The sequence below is a fragment of the Perna viridis genome, chromosome 3 (assembly GCF_037379345.1).
Source record: "Perna viridis isolate PV_CMFRI_1.1 ecotype Kerala chromosome 3, ASM3737934v1, whole genome shotgun sequence".
Classification (NCBI taxonomy): Eukaryota; Metazoa; Mollusca; class Bivalvia; order Mytilida; family Mytilidae; genus Perna; species Perna viridis.
The window spans coordinates 52,694,141-52,710,767 of record NC_142447.1 but is presented as its reverse complement, the minus strand read 5'-3'; the positions used below and the strand labels follow the sequence as shown (position 1 = coordinate 52,710,767).

Sequence of the window (16,627 nt, the reverse complement as noted above, 5' to 3'; positions counted from 1 at the left end):
TACGAAAGGCATTTTATTAGGTATTGGTCATTAAAATCAAGAATTAACCGATCTCCTTCCCAAAAAATTAGTGTTCTCCTCGGTTTAAACCTTCAAATTGTACACAAAGTAAGTGTGTGCTTAATTTTTTTCTGACCAACTTACAATGGAAAATCTAATAATGCTTAAAATATTGTTTTTCTTTAATATATATTGTCATGTGTAGTAATATCCGTATAAAGGTAGTAGTTCTACCATAGATGTATAACCCACACTATTCTCTCATTAACAATAATCAGTTAACTACTTATTGGATCGAGAATCAACCTTAAAAAACGTTCTCATGATACAACTCTAATAAAAACAAAACAAGCAAGTAATTCAATCACAGACTGAGGAAAACCATTGGAATCAGATTGCTAATATATTCCACGCATCAAAAGTTGCTAATATATTCCATTTAATCCTATACAGAGTCAATCTGTCAATATAAAGGCACAACCCACTTCCAATAATAAGAGCAATCCCTATTGTTTTCAAAATGTCCATTAATTTACATTCTTTTTTCACATTGTCGATGTTCATATTAGCCATTTAAGCAACTGCAATTTCCGGCTATCTATTTGTACATAATTTGACGATAATAGCTGGATATTGAGGTACCTGCAGGATTTCTGTGATAAAGTTCGCCAACTTACCAACAGCTGTTGACATAGGTATATTTCACAGTGAAGTTTATCAATTTCGTCATGACATTCAAAAATTATGATGTTCATTCTCAGTGAGCTTTCCTTACTTTGGAACAATCTGGACGGTGAAAGGATATTCTGTCAGAGATAAAAAAATTGACAGGACCAGGGCGATAGTGGAAAAGAATATCTGATTAATAATACTATGATAACTTGGATTTATTTTTATTTAATATGTCTGTCCTTATATTACGTATATTGTGATAACCATTATGTAAATCAATGGGCAGTAGAAATTCAAGGAGGACACGAAGAAGCAAAAAGAGTTGCTAGAGAACATGGATATGACATTGTAAAAGAGGTTTGTTTGCTTCCATCTGATTTTTCAAATTAAAAAGAACAAAACAAACAAAAAAATAAAAAAAAAAAATAATAAAAAAAAAAAAATAAAAAAAATGATTGTTTTATTTCACGATTTCTGTCTAGATTCAAAATTCAAATGAAAGAGAGAGAGTAAAACCAAAAATATCTCATAACTCATTTTGGTATATCAACTTTGATATTGAATTCAAAAGTGACGAGTAAGTATGTTAGAAAAAGCAAATATTAATATGAGGGGCATATTCAAATTGAACAAATGGCACGATTTAAAGAAGAATTGTATAGTTTTATCATCATTTTCGGTTATCACATAAATTTCTAAACAAAATATAGATCCATTTTATAAATGAAAACAAGTATTTTCGTCTGATAAAAATGGCTGCGATATATTATATCTATCAACTGTGACAGGTGCAGAATATATCCTAGATTTACATGTATCAATACGATTCCTGCCTCCAAGCATTGTTGTGTAAATAATGAACATCCTGGCATTTCAAGCTGTCAATAAAAGTGAAAGCAGGAATAAAGTAAAAACGATTGATGAAATATAATGTTTGACTAGATGAAATATCACAATAGAAACCGCATGAGGAAAATTAGTGTATCCAGACATCTTAATATGCATGAATTAAACTAACAGAATTCCTATATAAATCATGGGGTTACAAAGTTTGAAAAGAAGTATTAAAAGAATGTGAATTCTATACACACGAGCTTTTGAAAATAGAGTAATGTTTCTGAACTTTAATTTCTTTCGATCAAAGACAAAATATTTTTTTATTTGTGTTTCAAAAGTTGCAAGGTATGGGTAAGAAGATAACAAAGGAGCTTTTCGAAAGAACTGATTGGCTTAAATACACATTTGTCTAGTCAGCACGTTCAAAAGAACGTCCACTTATTCAAAATGACTTGCAGTTAATAGATAATGACGATTTTAGAAAAAAAATAAAAATTAACGCTTCTTGAGCACAGACAAGACAACCTTTAATGTAACTTCAATATTTTCCAATTAATGATTGTCCAGTTTAACGTATGCTTTTTTTTAAAATAAAGCGTAAACCTTATTTTGTTATTTTGAGTACAAGAGAAATGATATAAAGTACTAGCTTGTTTTATTATTATTATCAATATTCATTAGAAGCTGGAACTGTTGAAATTCAATAAAACTGTTTTAGGTCCTGGGTCGTGCATGTTGATCATTAATAAGTACATTCTATGCAAATCTGCATTTAAAACATGAACCTCTTACATCCAATCTCTTAATTCAGTCTATAGGAAGACAGGTTTTCATTGCAAATTAAATCAAGGGGGCAGTGTTGTCGAAGGGATAGCTATAGGAAGACAGGTTTTCATTGCAAATTAAGTCAAGGGGGCAGTGTTGTCAAAGGGAATGTAAACTACCTGAACAGGCAATTCTCTGTATGAAACACACACTTAGTGTGTACATATATAGATATGTAATGATTGCCTTGACTTTTGACGTTCTTGTTAACTACGTTAAAATAACCGAAGCGGTCACGAACCAAGTCATTTTCTGATATCATTGACTTCTAAAACTAGCCCATATAACTAGTAAATTTGTGATAATTATGATGATGACTTCTATAATGTACGTGATTTAGTCTTGTCAATAATTCGTCAGACTTTTGACATTAGAAGTTTACGAGGTTGTAATTAATTTAATTGATTCTTCAGAGAGTTTACAAGATGTATTCGAGTCCTTGCTTATCAGAATGCGTGTGCTTAAAGATATCTAGTACTTTAATGCCTTTTTTGCACAATTCACTAAAGTAAAACAAAAGCACGAGTCTTCTTTTTGTAAGTTTTTAGCCTTTACAAAACAGTTATTTAGATAAACACAAAATATATCATCAATATACTTTCTAAATCAAAGGAAGTTTGCATAAAGACTTAAGATATTCTCATGTAGTAGTAGCCGAAATGAAAGTTTAGTTCTTATAATACTTCGATAGAAAATCAATATTTGAAATAGAAGGCACCAGAAGTTATGTTTCCAAACAGTTTCCCCGTTTTCATTTATAAAGAGTTTATCTATATATCAATACGTATTACATCCAAAGGTAAGATGTGCTTCTTTACCTATTCATATTTGACTAGATATGAAAATTAATTATAGCTTTTTTTTTCTAAAATATAAATTATGATATTTTATTATATAAAGTAATCGACTATCAGTCGTAAAGATACATCAGGGGAATATTTAGTCTTCATCGTTTACCTTGTTACTGGATCAAAAATAAATCAACAAGTAATTCATTAGGTTTCTGTAACAGGAAAACTCAGGTAGGCGAATTTACCCCTGTCTTATAATCAATTTCAGAGATTAGCAAAATTTAGAAGTTTACAATAGGGAATATAATACATGACAAAAGCTAATACTGTATTGATTGTGTTATACACACGAGAGAGTGTTTCCTTTAGGATGATTCAACTGATCCACCTTAAAAGACAGTCATTAATAGTCCAATAGAGCTTTTAATTGTCCTTTGATGACGGAATTATACTGATGTGCAACGTAACTGAATCAGGATTGACCGACGACGTGAGACAAAAGTAGTTTATTCTGAGTAGTGAAGAATAAAGCTTTCAGAAACCGGACATGTCGCTTGTTAATATCACAGCATGGAAACATATATATTCAAAGTACATTCACCCAATAACCTTCAATATTTATTACTAAAATTAAATATTTGGCTTTTTTTTTCATTTGTAAGTATTACTTTTTTGATACAATCACTTAATAATAAGCGAGCATACAAACGCCCTAAAAGAGATGATTATGATATGTGTTATTGGTTATATCTCTTAAAGTACTTCACCAAATTCTTAGCACTTTTCTAGACAATTTTATTACTTTTTTATGCTGTTCAAAGTGCTTGTATTAATTCTGGTTGCGACATCCTATTTTCTCGTTTTGAAGCTATTTATACTATGTTTACAAGAATGAGCAATAAAATAAATTTAAAACAAAAGAAATCCAAGGAAATCAAAGTACGGAACATGTAAACTTATCGCCAACAAAAGTCCGATTGTTTTACTCTTTCAACACAAAAACTAGATTTGTGTATAGCGTACACATCCTTTCATACGAAATTGAAATTCTCTACATTAATGGAAACGTTTCAAATTAATTATTTAAAAACAGGAGTGGTACAGCAGTACCTATAAATCGCTCAATTTTCGATATGATTGGGAAGATGTTTACTGATTTAATATGGTGATTTTATTCAAGAACGTAGAAAGGAAAGCACAATTTGATAGAAGAAGAATATGAATTTCCCGATAAGTTGTTGATAGACATTGACTATTCACACCCAAATGCCACTATTTCATTCACCGTTACAACATGGAAATCATCGGTCAGTTCACTTTATTAACATCATTATACTTTATTGAATTACATGATTTGAAGTGTGAATTGTTTTTGACACGTTTGTTTCCAAGAGTTAGGAAGCTGCATTTTTGTTACTTGAATATGACAGGATTACACGCTGGTGCACCTGGTCCATGTTCCCAGTTTTTAGAGGAATCGGAGTTGCTCATTTACAACTGTTTCTTTGTTCGTATTAGTTTGGTTATTTTATGTTCTTTGCTGTTTTTGTATGTTTTCCTCTCTGTTCTTTGTCCTTGGAATATACTCTTTTGATTATCGCTCGAATCTTGGTTCCTTTGATTACTCTATCATTGTAATATGACGGGTACCGCTTGCGGAGCAGGACATGCTTACTCTTCCGAATCACATGATTTCACTCACACTTTTAGTGAGGTTCATACCTCTTGTGCTTTAGTTTTTTGTGGTACGTCTTCTTATTCTTATTTTCAGCTTTTATATGTACTTAGTAATTTATTTTATCTGGTTCGCTACATTGTGTATGTTGATCGGCTTTATTTCTTGTTTTACGTTATGGCCATGTTTTTGGATTTTGGCGTATTCAAATACAAAAAATACCATTTTTATTCATTGTAATTTTCAAAATGCTGTACACGTATTTCAAGGAGTAACCTCTCATCAGCAGCATGAAAATCAAAAATGTAGGAAGAAATTATCCCATTTATTACGCTTTGGCATTTTTGCCAAATCAACCACAAAATATCTCAGTTCAGTAACTATGAATTCATCGGTCGATCATAAAGTATCTATGAACCATATCATCCTTCCTAAAGAAATTAAGGTAAAGGAAACCAAACACTCTGTTAAGTCTGTCTCTCTAGAAAATGTCGACGACATGGGAGAGCTCAAAACGGCAAAAGTGACTGAATTTCATTTCATATCCTACTTTTGCACTTATAGGTGGAAACATTCCATGCATGTTTGCATATTAAGTCATAACATGTCAGAATTAATCCTGTTCTTTAAAGATCTTGATTTATTTGTAAACAGGACAATTAAATCAAAGTCATGACTTATAACAAACAGAAATTGTATATGAGGAAAATGTTTTGCTATTTCAAAGGCTACAATGTTTTCACAAGAATCCTCTCAGTGCATCAATTCCTGTTTTGGTACTTTTAGATGCCGGTTTTGTGTATTAATGAAATTGTCTAGTATGTTTTATTGTTTTTAAATTTTGATCGCTGTAAACTTTAAATCGTAGTGGTTTCTGTTGATACTGCTTTCGGTCTAGGAAAACAAAATTATCGAAAGAGAAGTGAAACGAAGCTTTGGGGCACCAACAATATCAAAAACAAAGGACGTTAAATCATTTATTAGAATCAAATATCAGACGTAATAAAGTTATTGTCTCTGTAGGTAGAATGGTGTGCCTACCCGCAAGGTAAACCGCTTGTTCTTTTATTAATTAAAACTCGACATGCATTTAATATAACAACCATGATGTTGAATGATACAAATTAAAGAAATATGTTTTTATTACTGGATTATACTATTGCATCCACAGTATGTGTGCGTGCACAGTACTTAGGAATTAAAATGCAGGATGATATGAATAATATAAATTTCATTTTAAGTAGAATTATAATATACATCAATTTTTATTTTTTACTTAACAAAGTAAAAGCAAATTTTATAAATTTCTAAAGAATAATTAAAATTCAAAGTACATGCAAACTTGAAAAGAGATATATGTGTTTTTGTTATATATTTGTGAATACCTTACTAAATAGGAAGTATAAACAGAATAATAAATAATAGAGACATGCGTACTTTAATTATTGTTTATTGTTTATTCTTTTATATCATAGCGACCAGGTGGATGTCTAATTAAATCCATGAAAAGATATTTTATCATTCAATAAGTATGAAACGTGCATCTGTACATGATCTGACGGTGTTTAATACAGTGTGTGGCTTCTTTTTATGCGAATATTCTTTCAAAAATATTCAGCGAATTCTATTCAATCTTCGCATAATAATATGCTCCCAGTTTTTATTGGAGTCCGAGTTGCTCATTTGCTTTTGTTACTTTGTATGTATGATTTTAGTTACTTTATGTTCTTTGTTGTGTATGTCTGTTTTCCATGTCTGGTCTTTGTCCCTGGATTACATTCTTTTGATTACCGCTATAACCTTGGTTCCCTTAATTACCCTTAAACAAAATATTACTGCAAAGTGTGTATATTGAAGATGTGTATCCTCTATAGTGCAGAAACTTGATTATTTGGGCACTTTGTGTTGTGGACTTTGTGTAAACTGTAACCGCAAAATATTAATTTAATATTATGTAAACTTTGCAAGTGTTTATATATCATAAATGTACACCTTCCATTATGGAAAGTTTTGATTATTTTTTTTCCCTGCAACTTTATCACGTTATCCTTTTTTTTTGCGGTGACGCAGTTGCAGGCATGTATGAGACTTGCTTCAAAAATAGGAAAATAGGAAAAAAAGTCGTACGTTACAGCACATTACAGGTTTCATTTTTTTATTTCAGCTCATACCATTTGAAAACCACTACCTTTTAACACACCGACACGTGCCTAGTCGCTCTAAACGTCATGCTCACCGTCACACGAGGAAACTACAAACAGACCAACGGGTAAGCTGGTGCAATTTTGTATTGACTCGACTAACATATTATGTACAATTACATAAAGGTACACTGAAAGAATGGTCGTAATTTTATTAAGTCTATGGCGTATGACGTCAGAAATACGCCATGTAATGGTTAAAAAAAAACAAAACAAAACAAAAAACAAAACAAAACAAAACAAAAACAAAAACAAAAAACCCCAAAAAACCAAACAAACAAACAAAAAAAAAATACAAAAAAAAACCCCAAAGAAATGTCAGAAGCGACGTTACAAGTAAGAAAAATAAAATGAGCTATTAACTTTTGTGTTAAGAAAGATTAAACACAAAAGTGATACACAGCACCGGAGGATAGTTTTGTGTATACATCAAAGGTTTTGTAAAACCTTACTAAAAAGTAACGGCACACCAAAACTGGGTCGTAAACAGCAAACAATCAGATAAGACCATCCCTTGTTTTATATAATTGAGAGATGTCGTCAACGTTTTCATCGACAACTTAATCATTGAAAAAAAATACACCACATGTACATGTACGAAGGAATACATATGGCACTCCTATCTATTTAATGTTTACAAGTCCAGGTATTTTGATGCTGGGTTCGCACTTTCAGATTCGATTTTAAAAAAATCTTAATGAGGCGCATTGTCATGTTATGATATTATTTTTAATCGAAATTTGATTTCATGATTCCATCCTTTTCAGACGATCGTTTTGATTGCTTTCGACCATTTGCTTTATCATATTTATTGAAATATAAATTCAATTATGTATACGCATTTAGTCAACTTCCCTCGTAAAAGGCAACTGCGCAATACCCTGGTGACGAACTAGAATTTCATGAAAAATAACACTCACTAAAAGAAAAGGATAGTACACAGAATCTCACTGAATAATTGAGATTGTTGTAATCATATTAGTACAAGCTATTTTTTTTTCGTTTTGACCTATACAAATTTAACCTAATGATGAGAGAGATATGTTTTGTATGTTTTAACTGACAATCACCTTGTCGTATAAATTGAAATTCAATATGGCTTAGTATGTCTTCATAAAATGACATTCTTTAATTGTATGCAAGGAAATTGAATCTAATAAACGGCAATACCATGATTTATGAGATCTCGTACTGTCACGTGGGATCAGCGGACTTCCGTTACGCCTAGCCAAAGCAGCAATCAAACATTGACTAGTTAATATACTTTAATGTTCTAAGACGTGATGTCCATTAGAATAAAATCATTTGCAAACTATGGCGGCGAAAGTTGACACTATAAATCCGGCAAAATAAAATCTTGTTATATACTGACTAAGCCATAATCCCCAACAAAATACTTCTCTCGAAAGAGCAACATTTTTCGAAAGTCTGAATGGGTAATACATCCTCTTTGTATTATCTTAAATATAGTATATCTCCTTTAAGGTAAATTGGGTCGAACAACAACAGCACAAAACAAGATCGAAACGTAATTTAATAGACAGGGAAACCATCGAAAGATCTTATGATGAAGTCACGTTTAATGACCCATTATGGAAATCCGAATGGTATCTTGTAAGTACAAAGAAAGTCTCTCTATAGTGCAAAGGTAAAATCAGCCATATTACTTATTAACGTCTATAATTTATCTAAAACTGTGCCTCTAATGGCTTGAGATACAAGTCATTCGGTTGAAGGTCGAAGGTTGAATATAATGTTGAAGGATAAGTCTGTCAAAAACTACTGTAGTGTTGCATTTTAATTTACAAAAGTAGACAGTATTTTACCTTAAAAAGAGAAGAAGACACTCCTTTTAAATCATATTAAGCTTGACGTCAGATATAATAACTGACCACCTGTTACATTTAATTTTTATTGTTATATACTAATGATAAGATGTTATTATCATGAAACATGACAGTAATGCCATCAAAACACATTCTGTTTTGTAGAGAGATACTAGAACAAAAATAACTCTTCCAAAGTTAGACTTGCACGTGATTCCTGTCTGGAACAAAGGAATAACTGGGAAGGGAGTAGTTGTTACTGTCTTAGACGACGGTATGTAATAAAACGTATAAATCATAATAATATAATTTAATTTCAGAAATAACACGCTTTCTGATTGCATAAAAAATTGTCCATCATCTCATACACCAAATTAAGGAATGACTAGTATATTTTTCGGTCTATTTGAAAAATAACCTCAATGTCCCTGGTGCACACTTGAAAAAACCTGCAGAGCAAATTATTTAGTGTACACCACGTGATTGAGGTTGTCTCTTCAAGGACCTGAAAAATATAACAGTCACTCATTAAATAATTTCTCAGTGTCTTGGATAAGTTGTATTTAGAGAAAAGAAATACCAAAATGAATGTTTTATTTATAAAGTTGCACTAAACACAAAGAAAGAAGCGACTTCAGTGTACACAACGTGGATATCAAATTTCAACGAAACCGAAAAAGAAAAGTTTTGAAAATGCCGGTCGATACGTAGCTCAAATTTCCAATTGAGCCGCAGATTCTTAATCGGGACGACATCAGTATTTTTCTTCATGCAATTTATTTATAAACATAAGGAAGTATACTACGAATCATTTAAATGATTCTGATATAAAAACAACAATTAAAATCATCAGGACATATTTATTGTAGGTTTGGAGAAAAACCATACTGATATTGAAGCTAACTATGTAAGCAAAGTATTACTTCTTTACAAAATAATTAAAAGAAGGCAAAAAGAAAAAAATAAGAAAAACAATGTAATTTATTTCAAAATAGTTGTGTTAAATAAATACCAAAACAACATACGCATTTCAACAGCTGAAGGTAGATGAATATCACGGGTTTCTGTACGTTATCTTGACAAACTTTCTTGTTTAAATGTTTTGCATTTGAATTGTTACGTTCTATTTATTGTTAAAATATTTAATAATGAAAATTATAAGATTAAAATAGTACTATAGCAAGTGTTTTATTTTAAGGACCCAAAGGCTAGTACGGATCTAAACGACGATGACGACGATCCTCAACCTCGCTATGATCCAACTAATGAAAACAAGTAATAGTTAAACAAACAAGTAATAAGATAATGAGACCAAAATAAAGTTTGTGCATGGAATTTCTGATAAATTGATAGTAAAAAATACCAATAATAATATCATAATGCTTTGATTATATCTAAAATATTTCCTATTTGTATTGTGTAATTTCCAAATTAAATCACTACGCTTTCTAGACCAAACTTATCACATTTTAAGTGTGCATGCTGTTTTATTGCTCCCGTCAACCTTCAAGTGTCTGCTCCTATCATCTTCCTGACTATCCTTCTATTATATTTCTCTAATGTATCAGACATGGAACACGATGCGCAGGTGAAATCGCTATGGTTGCTAACAATACACTGTGTGGTGTAGGAATTGCTCATAATGCCAAAATTGGAGGTGAGTCTAAATAGAAATACATTTATCATATAAAGCATTTCCAAATATGAGAAAAGTGTTATGACAAAAATGTATTACTACTAAATCCACACGGGAAGGCCATTATTCGTGTTTTATCAAGTTTTTCCACTCTGACAGATCCTTTGGACAAAAGGTCACTAACACAAGTTTGTTTTATCAACATACCTAACGATAAACAGAAGAAATGCTACTTGCAAAAACCAAGCAGTGTCTTTGTCAAAGTTGAACGTGACAATGTAATATAGGATATATCTAGAACGGTGATCAATTCGCTTAAAAAGTATTGCAAAGAATTTATAATTTGCAATTTCTCAACTCTATTTTGATATTCTTATTTCTTTTTCAGTAAATTTTTAGCGTGTTTGCCTGATATTTTCCATTTTTTTATATATATTTTTAATTAATGATATTTTCATAGTGTCATATATTCAATGCATTCATTTTTCCCTGGATTACATTCTTTTGATTACCGCTATAACCTTGGTTCCCTTGATTTCTCATTCATATCTTGTTAGAAATTTTTATCGATGAATTAACTGGTTTTGAAATTTTAACTCGTAGGATTTTGTATTATTATACGTTTTATTTATTTATGTAGTATTTTTTATATTGTACTGCGCTTAGAGTAATTTTTTATTAGATAAGCGCTTTATGAATATTGTATAATAATAATAAGAATAATTGAATACCTATGATGCTGTATACTCAAAAATCTGTTCTATGAGGGAAGTTTAAATTTGACAATTATAATACGAAAACAAAGACAGTTATAGCACTGACAATAATTCAACACTTAAACAGATGGTACAAAAGGCGTTTAATATAGGTGACGGCATTGTAATGAGATGGAAATATTTATATCAATTATAGGCGTTAGAATGCTAGACGGCAGAGTGACAGATAGTGTAGAAGCTGAAGCAATAGCCTTCAATCATAAATATGTTGATATATACAGCGCTAGTTGGGGACCAAATGATGATGGTCAAACGGTTGAAGGTCCTGGTAAACTTGCAAAACAGGCCTTTGAATTGGGAATTAAAGAGGTATAGTTGGCATTAGGTTAATGGAAGAAAATCATTTGTAAAAACTTTGATTACCTGCTTCATTTTCACTGAATTTGGGATATTAAATTTTCATTTTTGTCGTAAAGTATCGTGTTTATCCTTAAAGTGAGATGTAATATAGGTATATACAGTTTACAATAGTGTGAACGCCATTACATAATTTTACGCGATGATTTCTAATTCCGTATTGCCAACTTTCCTTTCATCTGTGGCGACATACCTTCGGCACCTTTTTACGTATTATTCTTGTTATTTCATGTTATTGTTGTGTACGTCTTTTTTCACTGTGTGGTCTTAATTCCTTATTATTTGGATTATATTATTTTGATTTCTGCTAGGTTCTTTTACCACGTCAGAGCAACATTAATCTGTAGGGTAGATATTTAGAATAGCATTCGACTGTAAGATATATAGAATGATGAGGCTGTAAAAGTGTATTATATGCATGGGTTTCTGTTAAAGATAGTCGACTCTGAGGTAAATGATTTTTTTTTTCAGGGAAGAGGTGGTAAAGGTGTTTTATATGTATGGGCCTCTGGTAATGGCGGTCGACTTGGCGATAACTGTGACTGTGATGGGTATACTGGTAGTATTTATACAATATCTATAAGCAGTGCCTCACAAGCTCAGCATACTCCATGGTATGCTGAAAAATGTGCATCCACAATGGCAACGACGTATTCTAGTGGTGCTTACGACGATCAAAGAATAGTATGTAACAAATATCATTCTTTATTGACTTAACATGCATTCATAAAGATTCCTTCATGGGCGAAATTATATTTTAATCCCACATTTTCAATAGCGCTATCAAACATTGTAAAAAAATAATTAAATTAATTATTTTTTTTATATTTCATGTAAATTTTGTTTAAAATTTTCCATTACTAGTATTAGATTTACCCATTGACTTAAAGGATGCTGTAATATAAAAAAATAATATGTAATTAAAGGCTTCAACTGATCTGAGAGGAAAATGTACTGTATCACATACTGGTACTTCCGCCGCTGCTCCTCTGGCTGCTGGAATATTTGCTCTTCTTCTGGAGGCCAAGTAAGTTATAATGGTTTCAATTTTTCAAAAGATCTGATAAATAAAATTCGTGAACAAAACTGTAAACATTGAAAAAAAGGTATTTAAATGCATACATAAATTCTGTTGAACGGTATTAACTTCTATAAATTATCTATATACAGCCCAAATCTTACATGGAGAGATGTTCAACATTTGGTTGCATGGACAGCAGAATACTCCGCTCTTAAAGACAACAAAGGTTGGACGCAAAATGGTGCTGGGTACTGGATTAACAGTGCTTTTGGTTTCGGTCTTCTGAATGCAGCTAGGATTATCAATGCCGCAGACCCATCTCATTGGCAACACGTTCCTGAAAAATACATTTGCTACGTCGAGTCAGATATCTCTTCTAATTTACCTCAGTACGTTTTATTCTGAAGTAAAGCATACACGAAAATGAAAGAAGATGTCTAGAGATGCATTATTATTTGGTCGCTTGATAAACCCAATGCTCACTAGTCATCTATATTCTAAAATTTTATTGTCATATCCATCTTGGCTTTTCCCTAGAAAAGGTTTACTACTTCAAAATACGTTTACGGCTTTGCCATGATAAATGATAAAAGTACATATGAAATAAAGAAATTGAATTAATTATTAAACAATGATACTCTAAGTTTTCTAAAAAGAAAAAAAAAACAACATGAAAGTAATCCTTGTTATTTTTTCTTAGAGATTTCAGAAGCAAACAAGAAATTGAAATTTTGTTTCATACTGATGGGTGTAAAGGTCAAGAGAACGAAGTAAAATATCTTGAACACGTACAACTTGCCTTATCTATGGATTATTCCAAACGAGGAGACTTAAAAATGAAGTTAACATCGGCAATGAGTAAGTATTTCGTTGTATAATTCAGAATTAAAGCTAAACCTATAATGATGTCATTAGGGTTTATGATCGATGAACGTCATTATTTTGTCCATGAAATTAATGTTTATAGATCAATGATGCTTTATAAAAACTACATGATTTAATATTGATTGCATAAATCCTGAATAATTTGCATAAAGAAAACTCTAAAACTATATTCGGCGTTGTATTTAATGAAGGGCCTCTTATCATATTCACATGAATGCACTTTATCTTTTCTATTAATATAAAATATAACAAAGAATATTCAAATTCGTCTTGATTAAATCATAAAAAATAAGCACTTAATTTTCGTTATTTACCTACTCACTCAAAAACAAAATGTATTCAAAGTTTATATTAAAAAGTATTTACCTCACCGTTTTTTTTTCACAAAAATGAACAAAGGTCTTAATTGGTTCTTACGATCTGATAATAACAACCGATCGATGTATCTATTTAATTGTTCGTTTGAAGACCTTTTTGATGCAGTAATTGTAAAATGTCTTCCTTCATAAAAAAATGATATAAGCCATATTCAGTTTTGTGTGCATGTTTATTCCTGACCTTCAAAACTTAATTTATGGTTCTTATACTAAAAAGTGCCGTGTGATTACCTTTTTATAACTTGTTCAATCAAGGTTTTGTTCGTACTCTCTTCTGTTTCTGTTACGTGCAGGAATGTTTTTTCTTGTGCAAGTCTTAATAATACAAATACAATTTATGCAGGTATCAGTATTACACTTTACACATCAAACGCGATGACTTCACATCTAATATAGCCAATTTGCCTTATGATTGTGGTAAGATTCATTCAGTCCATCGTACGGAGTTTGTATATATAATGTAACTTGTGGTGTTCGGTCTGTTTCTATTATCTAAGTTTTGTCTACGGATGGATCATGAATATCTTGTTCTTAGCTTTTAATCATTGCCTTCCTGCTATCATACCTTCATGTATGAAATATTTTAGAAGAACCTTTATATTGCAACAATATCTGCATTTGTTAAACTGCAAACACCAAAGCCACTGTATGGTACCTTATATCTGCGAAAAAATGAAGTAAACTGAAAATGCAAAGTTGCCAGGTAAACATGGTCTTGTTTTCTAGATACTGATACTACATTGCTAACGGAGAGACCTTTGGATAACTCTGACTCTGGTTTTCATGACTGGCACTTCATGTCAGTACATTCCTGGGGAGAGAGACCAAGCGGTACATGGAAACTTACTATACGAGATGAAGTAGGTAGTAAAACTACCATTGGGCACATGAGTGCTTGAAAATTTCATAATATACTATGTGTGTTTCATATAAGAGCGAATCTGATAACATAGGTAAATTGAGATACCTGTTATTTCGTCCCTAGGTTTGTTTAAGCAGGACTAAAATCTTCAACATAGACAAATAAATCATCAATGGACGGCATGATATATCAAACTAATACTGCCGCACATAATGAGAGGGATTCGATGAACAAATCTCTAAGTATAGATTACATTTTTCAAAACATATCGTATTTTTAGGACTTTGGACTTCGAGCATTAGCATGAGAGTTGTTGGAATATTTAGAATTGTTATAATAATCTGAATTATCCACATTTGCTAAAATGATGCCATGAATTCTAATCCATTTGTTATATCACGTATAGGTGTCATGTAATGTCAGTTTGTCATTGCAAATACATCTCATTTTATTCTAGAAAGGAACGAAAAATCTTGGTGTAGTTAAATCTGTAAAATTAAAACTCCATGGAACCAAAGTGTTGCCCCATCATGTGCAGAGCGCTGGTGGCGCACGAGTATATGACAATAACTATAATAAAGTTATGGATGAAAGAGAGGTAAGATGATATAGCATCATTATGATTAATAAATTGATAAAACGCAGTTTAATAATGTATAAATAGGTATCATTAGGAAAAATGAGAAAAATATAGGAAATCGTGATCCAAGGTCTAAAATTATTTTTACACACTTTGAATGGTGATGCAGCCTGATTTACGTACAACACATTCGAAATGTCACAAAATACTTAGTATGTATGATTTTTAGTTACTATATGTTCTTTGTTTTGTGAGTCTGGTCTTTGTCTCTGGGTTGCATTCTTTTGATTACCGCTATAACCTTGGTTCTCTTGATTACTCTTCGTTAATTTTCTAAAACAAAATCATGGCGACTGTACATTTGTTTAAATGTATGCGTTACGTGAAAATTGGGAGGTCTTTACAATAACCAATAGTCGTTCATTTTCATGCACTGACATTGTCCAGATACTTCAAAATAAATGCGAAATCAATTAAAAGATTAAAAGTTCTTTTATTTTGCAACAATTTCAAAGCACACTTTTGATATTTACTGGCATATTGACTCTATACCTCTATTTATGTAAGAACGTTTGTATTAGTTTCATTGATGCCTTTAACTAAGTAGTAACATAACGTAGCTTATATTGTTTATTATTGTTATGTAAGTAGCTCGCCATTAGCAAAATGGTAAGAACTTTGAAGGGATGTAGAATTTACTTTACTTGTTTTATTTGTTCTGGTAAATGTTGACTATTCAGCACATCTATGCATTATCTTTTAAATATAATGTCAAGAACCCAAAAGTCAAAGTGTCGATATGGGCAATATTTTAGAACACGATGAAAATGTTACGATATAAAATTCAACGATCTTTGTAAAATAAAAACAATAAAAATGATTGAAAACATCCCTGGTTAAACAGCTGGTATGGTGAAAGTTTTTGTTTTCTTTGATCACTCAAAGCCATGAATGGACTTTATTCCTAGACCTATGAGATCCATTCGGATGAAGTGGAACCCCCACACGATTCCAACTAAACAAGCGACAAGATTATGAATTCAATTTCTACAAGGATTTTATATCATATCATGCGTGCTTTACCTTAGTATTAGTCACATTAAATAAAATGAGATTGAAAATCTTCATTGGTTTTAAAATATCACTCCTTTTAAACGAATATTTTTAATACCAGTTACTGCATTATGTTTTCTTCTTACTTACAGAGACAAGCATCACTGAAGTCCCTTCTCCAAGAAATGGCAGCAGCCAGTAGAAGCAAGAGCATCTGGTAGTCATGGGAACAGTCATTAAAAATAACACTCTC

General features: G+C 31.4%; 1 protein-coding gene across 1 annotated transcript; it reads left to right on the top strand.

The window, feature by feature from the left end:
• The first annotated feature begins 575 nt into the window (after positions 1 to 575).
• Positions 576 to 16,627, top strand: LOC148622862 (neuroendocrine convertase 1-like). The gene is made up of 15 exons (XM_088573134.1): positions 576 to 1,029; positions 6,965 to 7,069; positions 8,487 to 8,615; positions 8,993 to 9,101; positions 9,697 to 9,734; positions 10,026 to 10,102; positions 10,396 to 10,484; positions 11,376 to 11,548; positions 12,068 to 12,280; positions 12,523 to 12,623; positions 12,767 to 13,006; positions 13,318 to 13,475; positions 14,606 to 14,739; positions 15,199 to 15,339; positions 16,527 to 16,627. Exons 1-15 carry the CDS (start codon positions 874 to 876, stop codon positions 16,593 to 16,595), a joined length of 1,932 nt encoding a protein of 643 aa, XP_088429260.1. The 5' UTR covers positions 576 to 873; the 3' UTR covers positions 16,596 to 16,627.

Excerpts from the sequence above, each read along its gene's own strand:
- LOC148622862 (XM_088573134.1), top strand. The coding sequence starts at position 874 with ATGATAACTTGGATTTATTTTTATTTAATATGTCTGTCCTTATATTAC. Across the intron at positions 10,103-10,395 it reads GATCCAACTAATGAAAACAA|ACATGGAACACGATGCGCAG; the intron begins GTAATAGTTAAA and ends CTAATGTATCAG. Across the intron at positions 13,476-14,605 it reads GAAGTTAACATCGGCAATGA|ATACTGATACTACATTGCTA; the intron begins GTAAGTATTTCG and ends CTTGTTTTCTAG.